This window comes from Sander lucioperca, chromosome 16 (assembly GCF_008315115.2).
Source record: "Sander lucioperca isolate FBNREF2018 chromosome 16, SLUC_FBN_1.2, whole genome shotgun sequence".
NCBI classification, from domain to species: domain Eukaryota; kingdom Metazoa; phylum Chordata; class Actinopteri; order Perciformes; family Percidae; genus Sander; species Sander lucioperca.
This window is the reverse complement of record NC_050188.1, coordinates 8,046,129-8,067,419: the sequence shown is the minus strand read 5'-3', so window position 1 is coordinate 8,067,419 and position 21,291 is coordinate 8,046,129. Positions and strand designations below refer to the sequence as shown.

The following is a 21,291-nucleotide window of genomic DNA, read 5'->3' as shown; positions in this document are numbered from 1 at the left end:
ACATGGCAAATAATTTACCAGTAGGCCTAAGTGTTGTAGAGTCCATGGACGTCAGTTTGGTTTGAAATGTGCTGGGGACGGAGACGCATTCAGAAGTACATTTCCAGAAGTGCTGGGTACAATGATATTTTTTTTTCTCTTTCGCGCAGGTCATGTTTTGAAAGATGCTGTCCTGTAGCTTACTAATGAATAAAAACGTGGTTTAATGTACGTAAACAATGATCAATGATTACCAAATTTCTCTCTATATTGCTCCTCATAACCACTGAAAACTGTCAAAAAATCTATCCCAAAGTCCTATTAGTATGGACGTTATCTGACATTAAGCATTTCTGCTTCATTAGAGCCTATGTAAGGAAAAAGCTTAACGTGGTTTAATGTACCTAAACAACGATCAATCATCACCAAATTTCTCTCTCATATTGCTCCTCATAACCACTGAAAACTGTCAAAAAATCAAACCCAAAGTCCGATTATTATGGACGTTATCTGACATCTGACGCGTTTCTGCTTCACATTTTCAGCAGGGCAGTGGAGCGGCTGTGGGTTGACTCCCCATGGTTCTCATGGGGTTTATAAGTCATAACATGAAAAAGCTTAATGTGGTTTAATGTACCTAAACAACGATCAATCATCACCACATTTCTGGTTCGATTTTTTGACAGTTTTTAGTGGTTATGAGGAGCAATATGAGAGAGAAATTTGGTAATCAGTGATCATTGTTTAGGTACAAGCTTTTTCCTCACCAAGCAGAATGTCCCGACAGAGTTGTGAACAGAGAAGCGTGCAGCCAGCGCAGCAGCAGAGCGGCTGTGTCTGTGTCTGCCCTGTGGGGATAGAGATTGTTGTGGATTTTTTGGCATATGCCGCTCAAGAATTATATGTGTTATGGACTTTTTTTTTTTTTTAACTAAATTGAGCTCAAGGTTTTCAAAAAAAGTGGTGGGTACAAAATGACTCATGACGAAATCTGGTAGGTACACGTACCCACCGTCCCCACCGAAATCGTCGCCTATGGTAGAGTCATAGAAAACCAACAGACCCAACAGTCATGACATGCATGCTGCTCATTCTGTGTAATTTAATCTGTAATTGAAAGGGGCATGTTCAAAATAATAGCAGTGTTGTGTTCAATTAGTGAGGTGATTGATTCTGTGAAGTAACAGGTGTCAATTATGGCCCATATTTAAGGAAGGAAGGAAGCAAATGTTGTGCATGCTGGTTATAGTGCATTTCACACTGAAATACTAAATGGTACTGCAAAATGGGTCGTTCCAGACATTGCTCTGAGGAACAGCGGACTTTGATTAAAAAGTTGATTGGAGAGGGGAAAACATATAAAGAAGTGCAGATAATTATAGGCTGCTCAGCCAAAATGATTTCTGCCTGAACTGATCCAAAGCCTGAATGATGTGGGAAAAAAATGGTCAACTACCGAATGGATCGAAGACTAGCCAAAATGGCAAAGGCTCAACCAATGATCAGCCCCAGGAAAATCAAAGAAGACTTAAAATTACCTGTGAGTACTGTTACGATCAGAAGAAGGCTATGTGAAGCAAAGCTATCAGCTAGAAGCTCCCGCAAAGTCCCATTGCTGAAAAAAAGACATGTACTGAATAGGTTGAAATTTGCCAAAGGACACACTGACTGGCCAAAGGAGAAATGGGGCAACATTCTGTGGACTGATGAGAGCAAAATTGTTCTTTTTGGGTCTAGGGGCCGCAGACAGTTTGTCCGACGACCCCCATGCACTGAATTCAAGCAAGTAAAGCATGGTGGTGCAAAAATCATGTTATGGGGATGTTTCTCATACTGTGGTGTTGGGCCTATTTATCGCATACCAGGGATCATGGATCAGTTTCAATACATCAAAATACTTGATGCTTGACATGTTGCCTTATACTGAAGAGGAAATGCCTTTGAAATGGGTCTTTGAACAAGACAATGACCCAAAACACACCAGTAAGCGAGCAAAGTCTTGGTTCCAGATGAACAAGATTGATGTTATGGAGTGGCCAGCCCAATCCCCAGACCTCAATCCCATAGAAAACTTGTAGGGTGGCATCAAAAATGCTGTTTTTGAGGCAAAACCCAGTAATGCAGAGGAATTGTGGAATGTAATTCAATCGTCCTGGGCTGGAATACCTGTTCACAGGTGCCAGAAGTTGGTCGACTCCATGCAACACAGATGTGAAGCAGTTCTCAGAAATAATGGTTATGCAACTAAATATTAGTGCAGTGATTCAAAGTAAAGCAAACCCTTGAGACATTTTTCAGTTGATACAGTAAATGTTTGAGTTTGTAAAGAAAAATGCAAATACTGCTATTTTTTTAACAGCCTATTCCTTTTTCTTCACTTTCTGTAAAGGTATAGCACAAACTTGATCAATTGTGGTCATGTTTTGATTTGGAATTGAATGTGCAGTGTTCCCAATGCATTGATATTATGGAATTAAAAGCTATTCTAAGGATTTTGAGCATTATTCACTTTTTTTAAACACACTGCTATTATTCTGAACACAACTGTATATATAAAGTGAAAGCACTTGTCAGTACCCTATGTCCGGCGTTGCAGCCTTTGAATTAAAAGCTGCACCTAAAAGCTAGTGTAATTCAGTGACCAATTCCTGTGCTTTTATTTTAAAGGCTATTAGAACTGTGGACGATGTTTTGATGGTGCAGCAAGCCAACTCCATAACACGGGAAGGCAGAGGCACGTCTGCATGAGAAGATAGAATGGGTAAAAGCGTGTGCTGGCATGTCTGAAGCATTGTAAGCGAAGGCGACCTGCTTCCAATTACTGTCCCACTGCTACTTCAGAAAATTTGTCAATATGTAAATGTATATGGACTGAATTTATATAACACTTTTCTGGTCTTAACAACCATTCAAAGCGCTTTACATAGTACAGGCACCATTCACCATTCATACACATTCATTCACTGTGGCTGAGGCTGCCGAACAAGTTGCCACCTGCTCATCAGATAAACACATTCACACACATCAGGAGTCTTGCCCAAGGACACTATAACATAGGATTGGTAGACAACCGCTCTACCACCTGAGCCACAGCTGCCCCTATAATATGTATGCCTGCCCAACAAAATGGCTCACACAGGGGCCCGGTGTTTATGTGAGGACTATGTGCTGAAACATGGCGTTCCGGAGACCTTGCACAGCAACCAGGGTGCAAGTTTGAGGCAGAGGCTATTCAGTACCTATGGTGCATTCTTAGGGATCAGAAAGACACGCACCACATTTAACCCAATGTCAGGTGGAACGTCTGAACGTCTGAACAGGACGTTGATTCATCAGCTCGCCAAAATGTTGCTCTCCTAGGGGGTGAGTGGGACAGTTATCTGAAGCAGGTCGCCTTCGCTTACACTGTGTGTGTGTGTGTGTGTGTGTGTGTGTGTGTGTGTGTGTGCGTGCGTGCGTGCGTGCGGTGTGTGTGCGTGCGTGTGTGCGTGCATGTGTGTGTACATACTATACGATTTATATTATATATAGTGTATAGCATACATACATACAGTGACTTCAAAAAGTATGTAACCCCCTAAAAGTTATCAGATTTGCCTACAAATAATACATTGAGAGATATTTTATTTTAAATGACTGGCCCTCAAAAGTAACTGTTTTAAATTAATATTGTCTTAGTGTTAAAAAATAAACAACTGCAATATGCTGTTATAAGTATTCAAAAGCCAGGCTCTGGAAGCACAACGTTTACACAGATGAGAAATATTGCCCAAACGAGGACACAATTTGCTTACAATATGCAGCATTTTGTGATAGATTAAAATAACCCCCTACATTTAAGTATCAGACGGTTAATCTAAAGGAAAGGTGTAAAAATGAAGACCAAAGAGCATTCAAAGGAAGTTAGAGATAAAGTAATGGACATGCACAAATTAGGAAAAGGCTAGAAAATAAAACGTGTTTGGATATCCCAGTAAGCACTGTTGGATCCATATTGAGGATATATATAGCACCCAGACAAGGCCGTCCCTCGACTCCCAGCAGGAAGCAGCTACAGAGTTGAATCCATGTTCAATAATAACTTAAATATTATGTCCATCTTAAAATTGTTTCATATTGTGTAATTACGGAAATATACAATGTAAAACAGACTGCTTGAGGTAAGTGTTGCAAATGTCATGTCATGTTTAAACTGCTGTAAATTACGTGATCTGTGGCTGTTATTTAAACTGAAAACAATACTTCATTTATATTACAATATTAGCTAGCTAACCATGTTACACACCAATACCAGCCAAAATCACTGCTAGAAAATTGTGCTCTCTAAACAGCTGATTTCCACAGATTGTTTTCTTTTGTTTCTAAATGGACTGATTGTTTCAAAATGCAACTTAAGTCATCAGCATCAGCGTAAATACATGTTTGGAGACGTTGTGCCTATATTTCCCTCACTAACTTGGCCCTGCCTCTCCCTGTTGTCTAGCCATAAAAGAGATGCTGGCTGTTGATCAGGAGGAGACGGGAGGACAGTGTGTCCCCAAAGCCTGGGAGCAGAGAGGACTCAGCTGGAATCAGCTGGACTGTAATGGAAGTGCACAGAGCATCCTCCTGCCTCATTTAAAACATCCACACACAATACCATTGACCAAAGATAGGAGACATAAATCTCCTGTTCTATCCTTCTCTTTCAGCCTCCAACCTCACTCGACACTCGCTCTTCTTCACATCTCCCTGGTATGTAGTATATATATATATATATATATATTAGAGATGTTCCGATACCATTTTTTGCTTCCCGATACAAGGGCATAACTTTGGGTTCAACATTGCACGGGTTGAGACCTCCACTTTTGAGCTAAATTAAAATTTTGAACATCAAACACTTCATTTTCTGCATTCTGGTGATTTTTTTCTGCAACAATTTGTGCCTTTCCTGCATCAATTCATGGTGCAAATGTCTTTATTCATGTAAAGTAATTATAGTAGGTTTTTGGGGTTGGTTGCACTGGCCAGTTTTGATTATTGTAACCCCCCATCCCCCCTGTAAATTACGCCTATGCTCGATACCCATTCCGATACCTGAACTTGCGTAACGGCCGATACAGAGTACTGATTTAATACCACTGTGTTAAAAAAAACAAACATATATTTTACAGCTGTATACTACTATCCCTGTATGGATATGTTATGATATCTATCTTGTTGTTAAACTCTTTGTGAAACATAAACAAACACAAACAATGAACTCCACAGAACTTTCTTTTATTATCCAGTTTGACAGTCAGTCATAATGGAAAAAGAACATAAATAAACTACTTTAAAGGGGCTAAATTACATGGTATGGGATGGATAAACTCCAGTAATTTCCGATACCGATACCAGCATTTTAGGCAGAATCAGAGGCATTTCGATGGTTCAGTATCGGAACATCTCTAATATACATATATATGTGCTAGGTACCTCCTGCCGTTGCCCTTGGTGCAGGTACTGGTATTACGACTGGCGTTGGTCCCCGGGCGCTAGACTGTGGCTGCCCACTGCTCCTTATAAGGATGGGTTCAATGCAGCGGATTCGTTCCTCGTATGTGTAAATGTACTTGGCAAATAAAAGAATGACATTATATCATTAACACTATCATATTATATATATTAATATTATAATACCATCACTTCCTTTCCTCCATCCTCTTTGTCACCCCACCTCTCCTATAATCATTATCTAGCTGCACAGCTGCAGATCTCTGACAGAGCCATTCATCACTGACAGAACACTGTGGGACGGTCCTGGCACAGAGACGTCCACACCCGGAGACGCTTAGCAGTGCTGTGCCATGACCACAGATCGGACACTTTAACATCTTTGAAAGAAATCACAGCTTTGCTGCTGATATTGTCACACAGTACATCCAAATCTTCTTGTTTTATATTCCACGACTGAGGCCAGAGTTGTACTGCCACCTGCTGGTACAAGTGCATCCACTTTAGCTGTACATTGTTTAGGATACAGGAGTCAATATTATATTGTTTTCTACAATTATGAATTTCCGCTGCAGTGAGGACTACTTCAGACATTGTTGATTATAGATTCGGCACATAGATTTATTATTAATATTTACAATCTATGATTCGGCACTTCTCAATCAAATGCAGAGGATGTCAACTGGAAAAAGTACCGTCATTCTGCAACACAATCTTCCTACAGGACATTAGCAGCTACACAGAGCCACACCTTAAGCACCTCTGCTCTGAACAAAAAGCTGGGAGGTTCATCTGGGATGGAAACAGCTCTGTCATGTTAGAAGCAGCACACCATCGCCATCATGAGGTAAGATGGGAGCACTGACACTACTAGTGTTGAGGCAAGTTTTGGTTTTGCAATATCCACAACCACATAACTTCCATTTCCTTCATTTCATGTTCCCTTCCTTTTATCTCATGTTACAGTCAGTTGCCAACAGTTTCAACATTAAAGGTGTATGCCACTGATATACTGCGGTGCTTCCTTGAGGACACATTTAAAAGAGAATGGTCAAAATGAAAGAAGCTGAGCCTGAAATATTCCTACTTTTAGTCACTATTATAGGCCAAACACATGAACATTCTACACTGCCCACTGGTTACTGGTTTTTGTATGTTTATATTTTGCATATTTATTGTGTAACTCTATTTTGTCTCGCACGTTTATGCTTTGTCTTGGCCAGCTCGTCGTTGCATATTAGAATTTGTTCTCAATCGGCCTACCTGGTTAAATAAAGGTAAATTTTTTTTTTTAAAGCAGCTTATCACATGACAAGGTAAATATATGGAGCTAAAAAAGTCTCAATAAAGATAAATGCACACACTACATTCACATATGCACACACATGATTCATAAATACACACACAGGATACACAAATGCGCACAAAATTCACAAATACACACACAAAATTTAAAAAGCACAGAAGATTCACAAATGCATACAAAATTCAGAAATGCACACAAAATTCATAAATGCACACACAATTCAGAAATGCAAACAACATTTACAAATGCACACAAGATTCAGAAATGCACAGGACAAGATTCAGAAATGTATTTCTGATGCACACACAAATATATCTTGATTTACAAACTGCTTGCGGTCTGTGAACTTTACTGCATTTGTGTGTGGATTTTGAGACTGCCCTGACTTGGCTCGACACACAAATGCCTTTTTTTTAAACAGGGAATGATCTACAACCAATCAGATATCTCCCTTGTTTTAGCCAATCACAAGAACGCACCCCACGTGGGGTATTATTTACTTATAAGCCAATCACATGAACGCGTTCACACAGAGCTATATGAATGTGGTGTAGGAGTCATTGGTCGAACTTATAAGTCACGCCCACTGCCAACTCGGATCTTGCCGACAGAGCAACAATGGAACATTTTTAACAATTTTCAGCATCTTATTCATCATTAAATTCACTTCTGACAACATTTTAGGCGAGAAATCAACTATGTAGAGGTCAAATATGGACCGTTTTACGAAAATTGATGGCTAATTGCAAATTTTGTCCGACTGTGTGTCGGGAGTTCAGCGGCTGGTGCTGCCTGTGTTGCTGCCTCGCCGCCCGGCCTGCTGGGAGGTAATGGAGCTCCGTCACGGCTGGCAGCCCACGGCACTCCATACCCGCGCAAAGTCACCGTTTTTTGGGTTAATGGACTTCCAAACGCCGCTGCCCTGACAGAGCTCCAGGGCCTGCAGCTCCTCTCTTCCTGCTAAATGGCCGCTGTGTGTGAGTGAGAGCGCCTCTTGTCCGCGAGTCTCATTGATAGAGCCTGCGGCTGGATGGAGCTCTATCAATGAGAGCTAGCTAGCCTCCTCTTAGACCTCTGAAACGAAACCCCTAATGTTCACAAAAAAGCATTACATTGAAATCGGACACCATTGTTACCTTTATAAGACCTTGGGGTAGATGTTCTATAAGTGGCATGACGAAATTCAAACTGTAACTAGAACTGCAAGCAGTTATGACGGGGCCCAAGCCACCCACGCCAGTCGCCCCCGACGCCCGGGGGAGCGTGCGAAAGCGGAACCCGAAGCCGGGCGGCGGGGAGGCAAATGTCGCTAAACATCGAGAGGCGCGAGCCGCGACGTCTGCGGTACGTCGCCGTTGCAAACGTAGCGGTCAACGGTTCACCTCCACGCGTATACGGACCACCTTTAAGAATTCTCCACAACAAACAAACTTCTTAACCCCCCTGACTACGGGAGACAGCAGAGAGAAATGAGAGAGTGACCGAGAGGGTGGAGGGGGGAGGCAGGTGTGGTGGTTGAAGGAGCAGGGGAGGTGGTCAAGTTGTTGCAAACGGCGTCATAGGCGCCGATTTATGTTTTGCTCCGTGGGTGCTTCGTGGGAAATTAAGCATCAATGCCACCGACATAACCAATCACGCTATGACAGGCGCTCCACTTAGCACCAATTGCAATGTTTAATTGCACGGTATCGCCGCCTATGAATGGTGTTGATATTGGATTTAAAAAGTGAGAGAAAAGAGTTGCATTTGTCCACTGTGAAGGTTGTAGAAACTTTGTCAGGTGGGTTAAGAAGTTTGTTTATTGTAAAAAACCAAAGGAGCACGCAAAAGTGAAAACCAAAACCTAACGGTAGGAGGCAAATGTCAGTAAATATTGAGAAGTGTGAGCTGCAAGGTCTGTGGTATATTTCCTTTGCAAATATCCCATTAAAATTGAGTAAAAGGGCCAAAACTGGTCTACGTTGATTATAGCGCCCCCTAATGGCCGATCTTCACCAAATTTGGTACAGCGCCTCAGAGCCTCATGCCGAACGAGCACCACAAGTTTCGTGGTGATTGCTTTTACCGTGGCAGATATATTGCATATGCAAATTTTCCATTTAAATGCATTGAGTCATTGGCCAAAACAAATAAACGTTGCTTATAGCGCCCCCTAAAGGCCGATCTTCGCCAAATTTGGTAAAAAGCATCATAGTGGCATGTTGAACAAGGATCCCAAGTCCCTTGCTGATAACTTTTAATTTGGCCGAGATATGATATGATACGTGTGTGGTAGCTAGCTATGAAAATTTGTTTGGTCGTCAAATGCGCATACTTTAACGTAGCAAAATTCCTTGAGTAACTTTTGGTCAGGTCCATCTGGAGATGCTACCTACCAGGTTTTGAGCTGATCCATCGCACGGCCTAGGACGAGTTCGAAAAAGTTGGTTTTGCGCATTGCGCGATATTGCGAAAAAGATTTTAAGCAAAAATGGCCGTGGCCTATATCATGTGATTCAGCGTGATTCAAGGAACACGTGGATGTAAGGATTTCTAATGTGCGATGTGTATTGTGGGAGTTAAAGGCAAAAAAACATTATAGCGCCACCTAGTGGTCCACATGTGTAATTCTTGGTAGGTGTGGTCCATGACCCATTGTCTATCTACCCTGTAAATTTAAAGTTGTTCACATTAGTGTAAGTGGTGAATCTAGACTTGGGTCCCATAGGCCACGCCCACTTTGACCTCTCAGTACCCCACTCTAGACCTGGCCTCAGGAGTGTCCCTAGATGGTACCCATCAAATTTTGTAAAAATCGAATGAGCCGTTCATGAGATATAAACTTTTTGTACTTGTAGCGCCCCCTAGTGACCAATTTTCGTAAAACGCGTGGGGGACCTCCAGAGGGTCATGTCAAACAAGAATCTAAAGTTTGGCGTTGATAGCATTTATTTTGGCTGAGATATGGCAAAGTCGGTGTTTTCATAGTTAGCTACACAAATTTGTTTGTGCTTAACATGCGCAATTTTTATGCTATAAAAATTCTTTTTATGCAGATCGGACGCACGGTCTAGGAGGAGATCGAAAAAGTAGGTTTTTGATAAATCACGATTTTTCACGAAGAAAAGTCTAGGCGGAAATGGGCGTGGCCTATATCACGTGATTCAGTTGGATCCAGGGAATACGTGGATATATGGTTTTTAAATGTCCGGTGTACGGTGTGGGAGTTATAGGGTCAAACGCGTTTTTTCTGCTATAGCGCCACCTAGTGGTGGAAGTGGGTCCATTTTTGCGCCTGAGTTCCTTGCGGAGTTTGGGACCAGTCCGGAAAATGGCAACCCCCCACCATGTACGGTTTAGGCTGTAGTCGGAGTTTTAGGCGGAGAAGAATAATAATGAAGAGGAATCAGTAGAAAAACAATAGGGTTCTACAGCCCTGCTGTATGAACGGCATAGCTTTGCTATTGCCCGTTCTTACAGACTCGGGCTTGGACCCCTAAATATACGAAAATTATGCCGAAAGTGTAGCAACGATCTTTCCCATAGGATTAAATGGGACACATAGCTAGCCTAGCTAGCAGCTCCTCCTAAGGAGACCCCTAATGTTCACAAAAATGCATTAAATTGAAATCGGACACCATAGGTAGCTTTATAAGACCTTGGGGTAGATGTTCTATAAGTGGCATGACGAAATTCAAACTGTAAATATACGAAAATTATGCCGAAAGTGTAGCAACGATCGTTCCCATAGGATTAAATGGGACACATTGCTAGCCTAGCTAGCAGCTCCTCCTAAGGAGACCCCTAATGTTCACAAAAATGCATTAAATTGAAATCGGACACCATAGTTAGCTTTATAAGACTTTGGGGTAGATGTTCTATAAGTGGCGTGACGAAATTCAAACTGTAAATATACGAAAGTTATGCTGGCTGGTTGTAGATCATTCCCTGTTTAAAAAAAGGCATTTGTGTGTCGAGCCAAGTCAGGCAAATGCAGTGAAGTTCACAGACTGAATACATTTCTGAATCTTGTCCTGTGCATTTATGAATTTTGTGTGCATTTATGAATTTTGTATGCATTTGTGAATCTTCTGTGCTTTTTAAATTTTGTGTGTGTATTTGTGAATTTTGTGCGCATTTATGTATCCTGTGTGTGTATTTATGAATCATGTGTGTGCATGTATGAATCCTGTGTGTGCATATGTGAATGTAGTGTGTGCATTTATCTTCATTGAGACTCTTTTAGCTCCATATAAATACAGTATATGTTTAAGACAAATAATCAAGGACTGCTTTAATTTAAAGAATTTACCAAGGTAATCATGCTATTTTCAACAATTGTTTGTTCTTGGATTACTCAATCTAAAGTGTCACCTCAAATGTTGGTCTCGTGGAGCTGCAGCGTTTGTTCATGGACAAACTGAAACCAACGCTGTACATTTACTACCACCTGACAAATTCACTGTTTACTTTGGGCGTGTTGGGTACACGTAGGGGTACAGATCAGATTATTGGCATATTATCAAAGATGTTTATCAATATTAATAAAGTTATGAATATGGTTATTAATAACTTTATCAAATCAACAAACAATCAAAACGGGGCACCACCCTGAAACTTCAGGGGCCAATATTGAACTGTGGAATAGTCTCATTTGTCAGTGGAAGGGTGAAATCCGAGCACTGACCTGTGTTTAACCAGCAATTAATACAATAATACACAAATAATCACAAACAACTGCTAATTAATGTATAGTAGAATTTATTAACTTAAAAATTATCAATGGCCAATCAATAATCCTTTGATCAATTAAAACCAATATACGTTTCTTTTAAGTACAACAAAACAAAGCAAAACAAAACAGCATGTGGGAGACCCTCTGTGTGTGTGTGTGTGTGTGTGTGTGTGTGGGTGCGAGAGAGTGAGTGTGAAAGAGTAGGGGTTGACGAGGTGTAGTCTAGCCAAAGACTACAAAAATGGCTACTCTTGTGAGCTGCACAAAACTGTTTCACCCCAAGAGGGCGGTATTGATAGGCTAGGCCTAAGATTAGCCGTTAGCTCATTCAGGCTAAGCTATGTGCTAACAACAATAGGCTAGCTGCTAAGCTAACGTGTCTGCACACGTGTGGCTGACCAGAGGGAGACACACAGGAGCGCAGAACTGTGGAGCGGTGCGCGCTCTGCAGTTTATGTGACTCGCTGTTGGCCAGCTGTTCACCTTAGCGTGTGTGTGTAACTAGCTATGTGTTCATATATGTGTGTGTGAGAGAAAGGTTAGAGAAGTAGGAAAGAAAGATATATATATACTTGGATCTAACAGTACCTAAAACTCCTCAGCAGTGGGAGAAGCAGAAAATAGCATTTACAGCCTGAACAAGCTAGCTAGCTTAATGGTAACACAAAGTAGCAGCAATAGCAAATTACTCATTAATAAAACACACTATGTATCTCTGCCCAGACATAAGCCTTCTTACTGTGTGTTCAGTCCGTTTATCCGTAGGTTTCCACGAAAGAAACGGGGTCCGTGTCTGCTCGTCAGCAGATCAGAGGAAGCTCTCCTAGCTCTCCAAAAAGAGCAGAAGGAAGAGAGCTAGAGTCGACTTGAGAAGAAAAACGTTGTTTCCTTCTCCTGCAGATATGAAAACACTGGCGAGTGGTTTCAGAGGATCCACGGTGCTCCCAGCACCAAAATTAAATCCACTTAGTTTCAAAAATGGAAGTTTTAGCACAAACTTGTAGTGCTGACCTGTTGTCAACTGGAGTTGAGGTGGAAAGCATTTGTTTCTGTGTGTCATGCTGTAGTGACCAAAGTCACAGGGCAAAAGACGAGAAGTGGGGGGTGACATGGAGTTTTATAGGCCACCAGACCTGGCTCCATGCTGGTTTTATGGTACCTCTGAACCAATGGGAGAGTCAAAGTGACGCTGAAAGTGTCGAACCTTATCTGCAGGCCCCTCCCTGACGCCATTTTGCATCTTTCTTAGCTCCTTTCCTTCATTTAGGAGTTTGGAGCAAGGGATGTAGCCTTTACCGTAGGCCAAGATCCTTAGTCTGAAAGACCACATGGTCTCTGGGTCTTTTGTCTTTGAGTCACATGTTGACTGGAAACCCTTTGCTTGAAAAAGATAATGTTTAACCTCCTCGACGGTCCCAACAGGCGTCACAACCCAGTCTCACAGCAGTTTGTGAAATGGTCACATAATTTTATCTATTGATTCGTGTATACAGACACATTTCCCCCATTTTTTGGTGACGCTCAGGATGTTTTTTAAACTAATATATTTAAATTGGATGCATCTTAAATCTGCACCACGTTTTTATCTGCAGCAGAGAAGCTGTCATGATTTGCTATTATTTGTATTTCTATGACATAACCGCTGCTTTAATCAACATTTATTCACGAGATATTATATTATTATTATTATTATATGAAAGGTACATATAGGAGCAGACGTGATTGATTGGTTCATTATTTATGATCTCTGATACCCACTGACCCATGTTACGACCATTTCCTCTTTTGTAATGGTTGAATGAGATGGTCAGCATCGCACCACTGCACACAGGTCTCTATTTCAGCAAAATACGCAAAACTACTTGTGTCTGTGTGCTGAGGATAGCAGTGTGACAAAAATACCAAAACACATGGTGTATATGTAGACATACCCATACAAAGCTATACATCTTACTCTGTGAACAAAAACCTTCCCAACGATCTACTTGTCCTTCTAATTACTTAAAAATGCTTCCTAAAACTAGTCCCTTCTTCCTTAAAGGAGAATTCCGGCAGATTTTTACCTGAATCTTGATCGCTATATATCTCCGAGTACTGTCGACACCTTGCATGTAGCTGTTGGCTTACTGCCACTGTTTACCAAGTTATTGAAAGCAAAACGAATGACAAAAGGCACAACTTCGGGAGGACTTGGTGTCACCATGTCAATATATATATATTTTTTTATGACATAACGCGTTGCGTTGCACATTATGGCAAAGGGCAGGGGACATGAGGCTCATCATACGTTTCCCCAAAGTATATGCGCCAATAAAAGAAAATAGAAATACATGAATAAATTTAGATTTAAAAAGCAATAATTGCATGAAAACATGTTATTGCTGAGTCTCGAAGCTTGAGTCTGAAGACTTTTGGGTTGAGTCGCAAGTCAAGTCTGAAGTCTTTTGGGTCGAGTCCGAGCCAAGTCTGAAGTCAGCTTAAGTGCGACTCGAGTCCGAGTCTTAGACTTGAGTCCCCATCTCTGTTAGAACTACATTTTCTGGAATGTAGGCTATCACCAAAGTGCTACTTAATAAAAGCAAAGTAACGTCCCAAATAAGTGAATGAACAAGTGAGGCCTGGTGTGGTCTGTGCATCTTGGCTTTACACATTGAAGACCAAACCAGAATGGTGAGGTGCTGCTAAGTTTAACTAAAGAATTCTGATATACACATGATTTACTTACTTCAAAAAGACCTCATGGTTGAACTGGAAATATGTGCACCAGAGCATAATTCACAACAAGCGAGCAGGAGCTTTTGATAGTGGCTACTGAAAACATTGATGCAAGTTATTGGTAATAAGCTATTTGTATAGACTTCAATATTCTGCCCTCTTGTATAGATTTGTGAAAATTAACATTTGAGCATTTGAAAATAATTTCTAGAAAGGTAAACAGAGCTATTTGTATGGCTTTGTAAAAATGAACAACCATATTCTGGCCATTTGTATAGATTTGTAAATATGAACAACCATATTCTGGTCAATTGTATAGATTCGTAAAAATGAACAACCATATTCTGGCCAATTGTATAGATTAGTAAAAATAAACATGAACTGATTTTTTTTTTTTTAAACTTTTTTTGAATGAACTGTGAACTGATTTGGTGTGTGTGTGTGTGGGTGTGTGTGTGTGTGTGTGTGTGTGTGTGTGTGTGTGTGTGTGTGCGTGTGTGTGTGTGTGTGTGTGTTAAAGAGACAGGCAGGGAGAGAGAGAGAGAGAGAGAGAGGGACAGAGAGAGAGAGGCTACATTATTTTTACTGAAACTGTGCTCTTCTCTCTTTCAATGCAGCAAAGCGGTCAATGACTTTCTCATTGAAATCAGGCATGTTGAGGACTAGTTCCCTCTCCATGAAAAGCATGGCCAGTGCATTCAGACGTTCCTGGCCCATTGAATTTCACAGGAATGTCTTAACTCATGTCAAAGTTGAGAAACATCTCTCAGCTTCAGCTGTTGTCATGCTCCTAGTTATGAGGATGTTCAACAGAGTCACAGTCTCAGAGAATGTCTCCTGGATGTTGTAGCTCATGAGAACCTGGTACAGTGCCAGTGCACCACAGCAGCCCTTGAATTCTGGATTCTCATAGATCAGAGAGTTCTGTCTTGAGCTTTGCCTTGTTCAGCATGGGGTATGCGTTCACAGTGGCATTCAGAGCCTCATCAGATAATGAATGGCAGTACCTTTCAAACATATCTGCTTGCAGTAAGGTAGCACTCACAAGGTGGCCAGTGAAAGAGAACCTTGCTTTGGTGTGATCCAGGATGGTGTCGCAGATCTCTTCAGACAGCCTCTGCTTCATCTCTTCTCTCAAAGCCGTTCTGGGTCTTTTGGCTGCTGTTGCTACTTGCAGCTGCTGTTGAGAGGAGTCCCTGAAGGCAAACAGACCAATGTGTTTGTTAGGCTATGTACAGTACTGTAGTCGATGTGATGCACAGGTATATGCAATTTATCCACATATAGTACAAAGATTTCAGTTCCACTTAAAATGGGCAGGGATGCATAAAGTCTTTAGTGTTGAAGTTAGCCTTTGTGTCTCACCTAGCCTGGATGTTCAGCACAGTATACACTGTATATAAAGTAAGCTAGATTACACCACTGGCCATATATAATGAGAATAATGTAATTTCTAACACAAATGCAGTCTCCTTTTATGCATACATTTTCAAATGACAAAGCTCTGCTTTGAGAACGATCGAATGATATTGTTTAATCTTACCTTATGGCCTGCACACTGCTTGTGAAGCTGTCGAGGGCTCGTTTGATGAAGACAGCATCAATGTCCTTCTTCTGGAGCTTCTGGTACAGAATATCGATGTGGGGCATGATTTTGTGAAAAAGCCACAGGAAAAAAATTAAATCTCCATCATGTAGCATCTTCACGTAGCCAGATGCCTCTGTCACGGTGGGCTAGTCAAATGAACCCAATGAACCCATCTGATTGCTTCAAAACATTGTATGAGGTTGTCTCGATTCTCGTAGACAGTGTCACGACTCTGCTGTTGAAGTTCCACCGTGTGTATAAAGCTCTGGGCAGTTTTCATGCAACAGTCTGGTCAAGAATGCTGGTCCGTTTGGGTGACTGGGAAAAAAAAGTTGCAAGATCGGAAAAGAAAATATTCACTTTTGTGATGCGAGAAGTAGCTTGCTGCATGATCAAATTCAGCTGATGCGCATAGCAATGCACATAATGGGCATTCTTGAAATGCTCACGCACCTTTTGCTGCACACCAGCCTTCTCTCCCCTCATCATACTGGCTCCATCGTAAGCTTGCGCAATGAGTTTGACTTTCTCGTCGTCGGCAAAAAGACCGTTCAGTCTCTCCAAAAGCACACTGCCGATTAAGATTGAGGTTGATTCCAACATGGGAAGAAACTCAAAAAAGCATTCCTGCACTTAATGGTTGCTATCGATGTACCTCAGCACAAGCACCAGCTGTGTCTGTGTAGAAACGTCTGTGGTCTCGTCAACTTGGATGACTACAAAGTTCGCAGATTTCACCTCCTCCACAATATGTTCCCTCATGGCCGCTAGCTACACTCCAGTAGCTCGTTTTGAATTGTCTTTGATGTGTCCTTGAAAACTTTAGCATTTTTAAAGCAGCCATATTATGCTCATTTTCAGGTTCATAATTGTATTTTAAGGTTGTACCAGAATAGGTTTACATGGTTTAATTTTCAAAAAACACCATATTTTTGTTGTACTGCAGTGCTCTCTCTCACTGCTGCAGATCCTCTTTTCACCTGGTCTCTGTTTTAGCTACAGAGTGAGACCTCTTTTCTTCTTCTTCTTCTTCTGTACTATCTTTGATTGCACTGCACATGTGCAGTAGCTCAGATGTAGATCATGTCAGCTAGCTAGCTCCATAGACAGTAAAAGACGGTCAGTTACAAGGCAGGATTAGCTGGGAGACTTCTAAATGAGGGCGCACATGTAAGTAGTTCCTTTTGTAGATTATGGTGAACTTGTGTGTGTTGTAGCAGTGCTTTGCTATTGAGAACGAGGTAGCATGCTAGCGTTAGCATTAGCGTTAGCATGCTAACGAGCTAATGGTTGCGGTTAGCCTGCTCGTTTTCGGCTTGTGACGTCACAAGCCGTGCCGATTTTGAACAGCTCACCCAGAGACTGAAGGCAGGACACATTCAGAAACCGTATCTCACTCTAAACAGCATGGATGGATTTTTTTCAAAGTTTGTATGTGTGTGGAAGCACCAGAGACACAAAATAACACCCCAAATCCCAGAAAAAGTGATTTTTTCATAATATGGGCACTTTAAGATGCTCATCAAACACCTCATCTAACTGTGCCACAAAGTTGACCAGTCCAAGAAAAATACCAGGGTTGGTGGAGCCCTCAGTTTCATCTTTGCCTTGCAAAGCTAACTCAAATACTCCGGTCCAGTTGAGTGGCAATGTTCACTCTCCCCAAAGCAGACAATCTCAAACAACTATCCATGTGGGTCTTTGACAGCTCATGTTTCTTTATCTTTTCTGAAAGATGGTGCATGTCTGTTACACCAGTAGTGCTGTCTGCCGTGCCGCCTTCAGGGTGAAAGAGTAGGCAGGGTGAAAGAGTAGGCAGGGGTAGCAGAAGACTGCATTGGCTACCTCGCAGCCTGCTAGCCAGGTTTTTCGTTCGTACCAATTTTTGGAAAATCCTCGGGTGTAGGACTTCCCCCTTTAGTAGAAACCTGTTGAATGATTAAATTTGGTTGGGAGGTCCTAATTGTTTCGTTGCCAATTTATCTTGATTCGTTCGCCGACTAAAAGGAACTTCTTTTAAAGAGACAATCGAGTTGCATGAACACTAGCCATCTTGACAGTAGTACGTGAATTGATTGATGCTGCTACCCGCTCTTTTCGTAGTTGTGTTCATGGTTACGTTACGTATGACGAAAGCGCGCAAGTGCAAGCCCTCCCGGAACCCATAGAGATTGTATTGAAAGCTCTGATATTTGAAAAAAAAATATTTTACATGAGAGTCTATGAGATACTTCCTGGGCGATTTTCAACCTGACTGAAATTGCCCCCAAAAGAAGCACAACTTTAGCCTGATTGGTTAGAAAAAAAATCCCTTCCTTTTCCCGTTTGGCAGTGCGTCGCCCATATCATCCTAATGAACACACTGCCCCTGCCACCAGCACTCCGTGGATTGTTGTCAGCAGCAGCCCAGCTAGCAGGCCGAGCTAGCTACCTTTGAATTTAAACGATTTCTTCACAATGTCTGAGTTGAAAATGCATCTTGTTGTCACGTAAGGGCCATGTTCATGTTGCACAGACATTTTAATTGCATTTGTGTCTGTTAAGAGGCACGAACGCACTCTTTATAAGTTGCCCCGACAACTGGCATTTTAGCTAACTGGGAGCTCTGGACGTAGCTGCAGCAACTCCAGTTTGCTAGCACCGATTTTGCTGTTTTTTTTCCCTATTGACAGTACTCGGAGATATATAGCGATCAAGATTCAGGTAAAAATCGGCCGGAATTCTCCTTTAAGAAAATGTAAAGTCTTTCCTAATGCCTCAATAAAGGCTACAAAGGTTAGGATGGCTACAAGCTAGACATAACCACGGTGATTGATATGAGGATCATCTTCTGAATATAATAATTCATATGTCACCCCAAATTTATTGTTTCAAAAAAGTAATTTATTTTAAAAAAAAACTAATAATGCAGTGTGATGTTGAATTAAACAAAGTTCCACACAAATATGCTCATGTTTCTTCCCTTTTGTCTTTAGCTGTTAACGTACATCAAGTGCAAAACTAGAACATTATGTTTTTAAATGAAAAAAAAATTTGTAAAATCTTTGTAAATAGTTTATTTTTAGTTTTTCAGAACAGTAAAAGTCAAAATACAGCAAATGCAAATTTGTCAAAGAAGCCATTAGGCTGTATATCTAAACACTGGACTGTGAGGTTATTTATATAGGCTAGCACATTTCTGCAACAAGGCAAATCAAAGTTCTTTGCATATAGCAGCATTTTTTCATTAATGTTATTTTTAGTGTATAAATCCTCACCTACAATGTGTGTAATACAATAATATAAGATGTATTTTTTCTTTTGGACGTAGCCTATTATATTATATTATATTATATTATACGTATTATATACGTAATTATTATGTCACTTTCTGAGAATCCCTACAAATTGGGTAGACATTACCATGGTGCATAGCTTACTGGAAAAAACTGAGCAACTTGTTCCACGGTTGCTGGTGACAAAATCACTCATTACATTTTTTTTATTGATCCCCAGGGGGGAAATAAAAAATTTTCACTCTGTTGTTAGAACACACTATAAACAGGCCTGGAATACACACACATGCTCAGGTCCTATACATGCACAAATGGAGAGAGTGAAGGGCTGCAACTGCTGTACAGGCACCCCGAGCAGTTGGGGGGGGGGTTCGGAGCCTTGCTCAAGAGCACCTTGGAAGTGCCCAGGAGGTGAACTGGCAAATATGTACATTAAAGCAATATTGGCGTTAAAGAGCTGCCTGATCGTTGTCCGATATGAATGACCACATTGCATTGTGGGGTATAGTCTATGAATGACTTTGTGTTGTTCTGTTTTACAGCATACTGTAATATTTCACCGGTCATAAGACAGAGATAATAACATTAAAATAAAAATATGAAACCCGTGATAACATCTCGTAAATAAATCTTGATTAATGTAGAAATATCAATAAACCACAAAAGCAATACAGCTTGCCTGGTAATAAGACCGACTTAATAACATTAAAAGAAAGAAATATAAACCATGATAAGATCTTGTGAATAAATGTTGATTAAAGCAGCGGTTAATGTCCTAAAAATGCCAATAATAGCAAATTGATACAGCTTCTCTACTGTAGAAAAAATGTGGTGCAGACATGAAAGATGCTTTCAATTTAAATACATTACTTTAAAGGTCCCATGGCGTGAAAATTTCACTTAATGAGTTTTTTTTTTTTTAACATGAATATGAGTTTCCCTAGCCTGTCTATGGTCCCCCAGTGGCTAGAAATGGTGAAAGGTGTAAACCAAGCCCTGGGTATCCTGCTCTGCCTTTGAGAAAATTAAAGCTCAGATGGGCCAATCTGGAATCTTCCCTATATGACATCATAAGGGGAAAGGTTACCTCCCCTTTCTCTGCTTTGCCCGCCCAGAGAATTTGGCCCGCCTATGAGAAAGGGAGAGACATCATGGCTTGCAAACGAGCGAAGCATGGCAGTTGGTCAAGGCCACACCCCCACCCTCCACCTTGCCCCGCCTCTCTCCTCGTTGGGTTGAAAGTCATGGGCCAACCCAATTTCTTTTGTAACTGTAACTGTAAAGCAGTTTGAGCACATTTTGTCGAGAAATGTTTCATATAACAGTCTCCCCTCAATTATCTTGTTGTCTTATTTCACCATGAGCTGTTAGAATAAATTGGGGGTGATCTAAACCATGTAGCATCTTATCAAGAAAACAAACATCAAACTTCATCGTAACAAAAATACAAACGACATTGCAACGTGCATCGCAATTTTTTACAAAAGCTGCCCCAAAATCAGGCATTTTGGGCCACAACAATCCCAAAAAATAAAGCCTCGAAATCCTGGAGGGACTGATTTTCTTATAAGTAGGCTTATGATAGCATAACATAACTGTATCTGTATTGTGAGTAATGCATCAAATGTGTGTAATAAATCCTTTAGTAAATAATTGTTTCATAATAATGGCAGGAAGGGCACTATTAGTGTTCTAAAAGTTACAGTGGCAGAAGGCACTGAATTTACTTGTGTAACTAGGAACTAGGAAAGTGATGCAAAGACTATTATTCAGGAAAAATAATTTCTTAACTGTGTTATGGCTGCGGACGTCATCAATGACATCATTGGTCTTAAACCACACAACCTCGACAATTGCTTCAGAGAAAACTTCCTGGATTGCTCGACACAAGTCTCGGCACAGCATGTAACATCACCAGTGAAAAGTAATGAAATGGAGAAAGAAGAGTGGGAAGAGAGAACATGTTCTTACCTTTGTAGTGGCGGTCATCTTTGGGAACAGAAAAGAGGAGACAAAACAGATTTGGGTTTTACAGCTCAGCTTTAAAAGTTTGAGAATTCCTATGAGTCCAACTGAAATAGGCCACAAACATATTTCATTTGTTCCAAGATGTGTACACTGCAAAAATACACTAGAGCCAGTCATACACTGTCCTGTTCATCATTTCACACTGGCTCCTTCTGCTCTTTATATTAGCCTTAGTGTACTGATGAGCTATCTAAACATGAGTGTAAAT

The 21,291-nt window shown here is 41.0% G+C and overlaps 1 protein-coding gene across 3 annotated transcripts in view; it reads right to left on the bottom strand.

Moving 5' to 3' along the window:
- Positions 1-21,291, bottom strand: part of gabbr1b (gamma-aminobutyric acid (GABA) B receptor, 1b) — a 275,139-nt gene that overhangs the window by 172,177 nt on the left and 81,671 nt on the right. For all 3 annotated transcript variants that reach the window (XM_035992923.1, XM_031278814.2, XM_031278815.2), the window contains exon 6: positions 21,027-21,044. In XM_035992923.1, the coding sequence (XP_035848816.1) occupies positions 21,027-21,044 (18 nt within the window). The remainder of the gene's footprint in view (positions 1-21,026; positions 21,045-21,291) is intronic.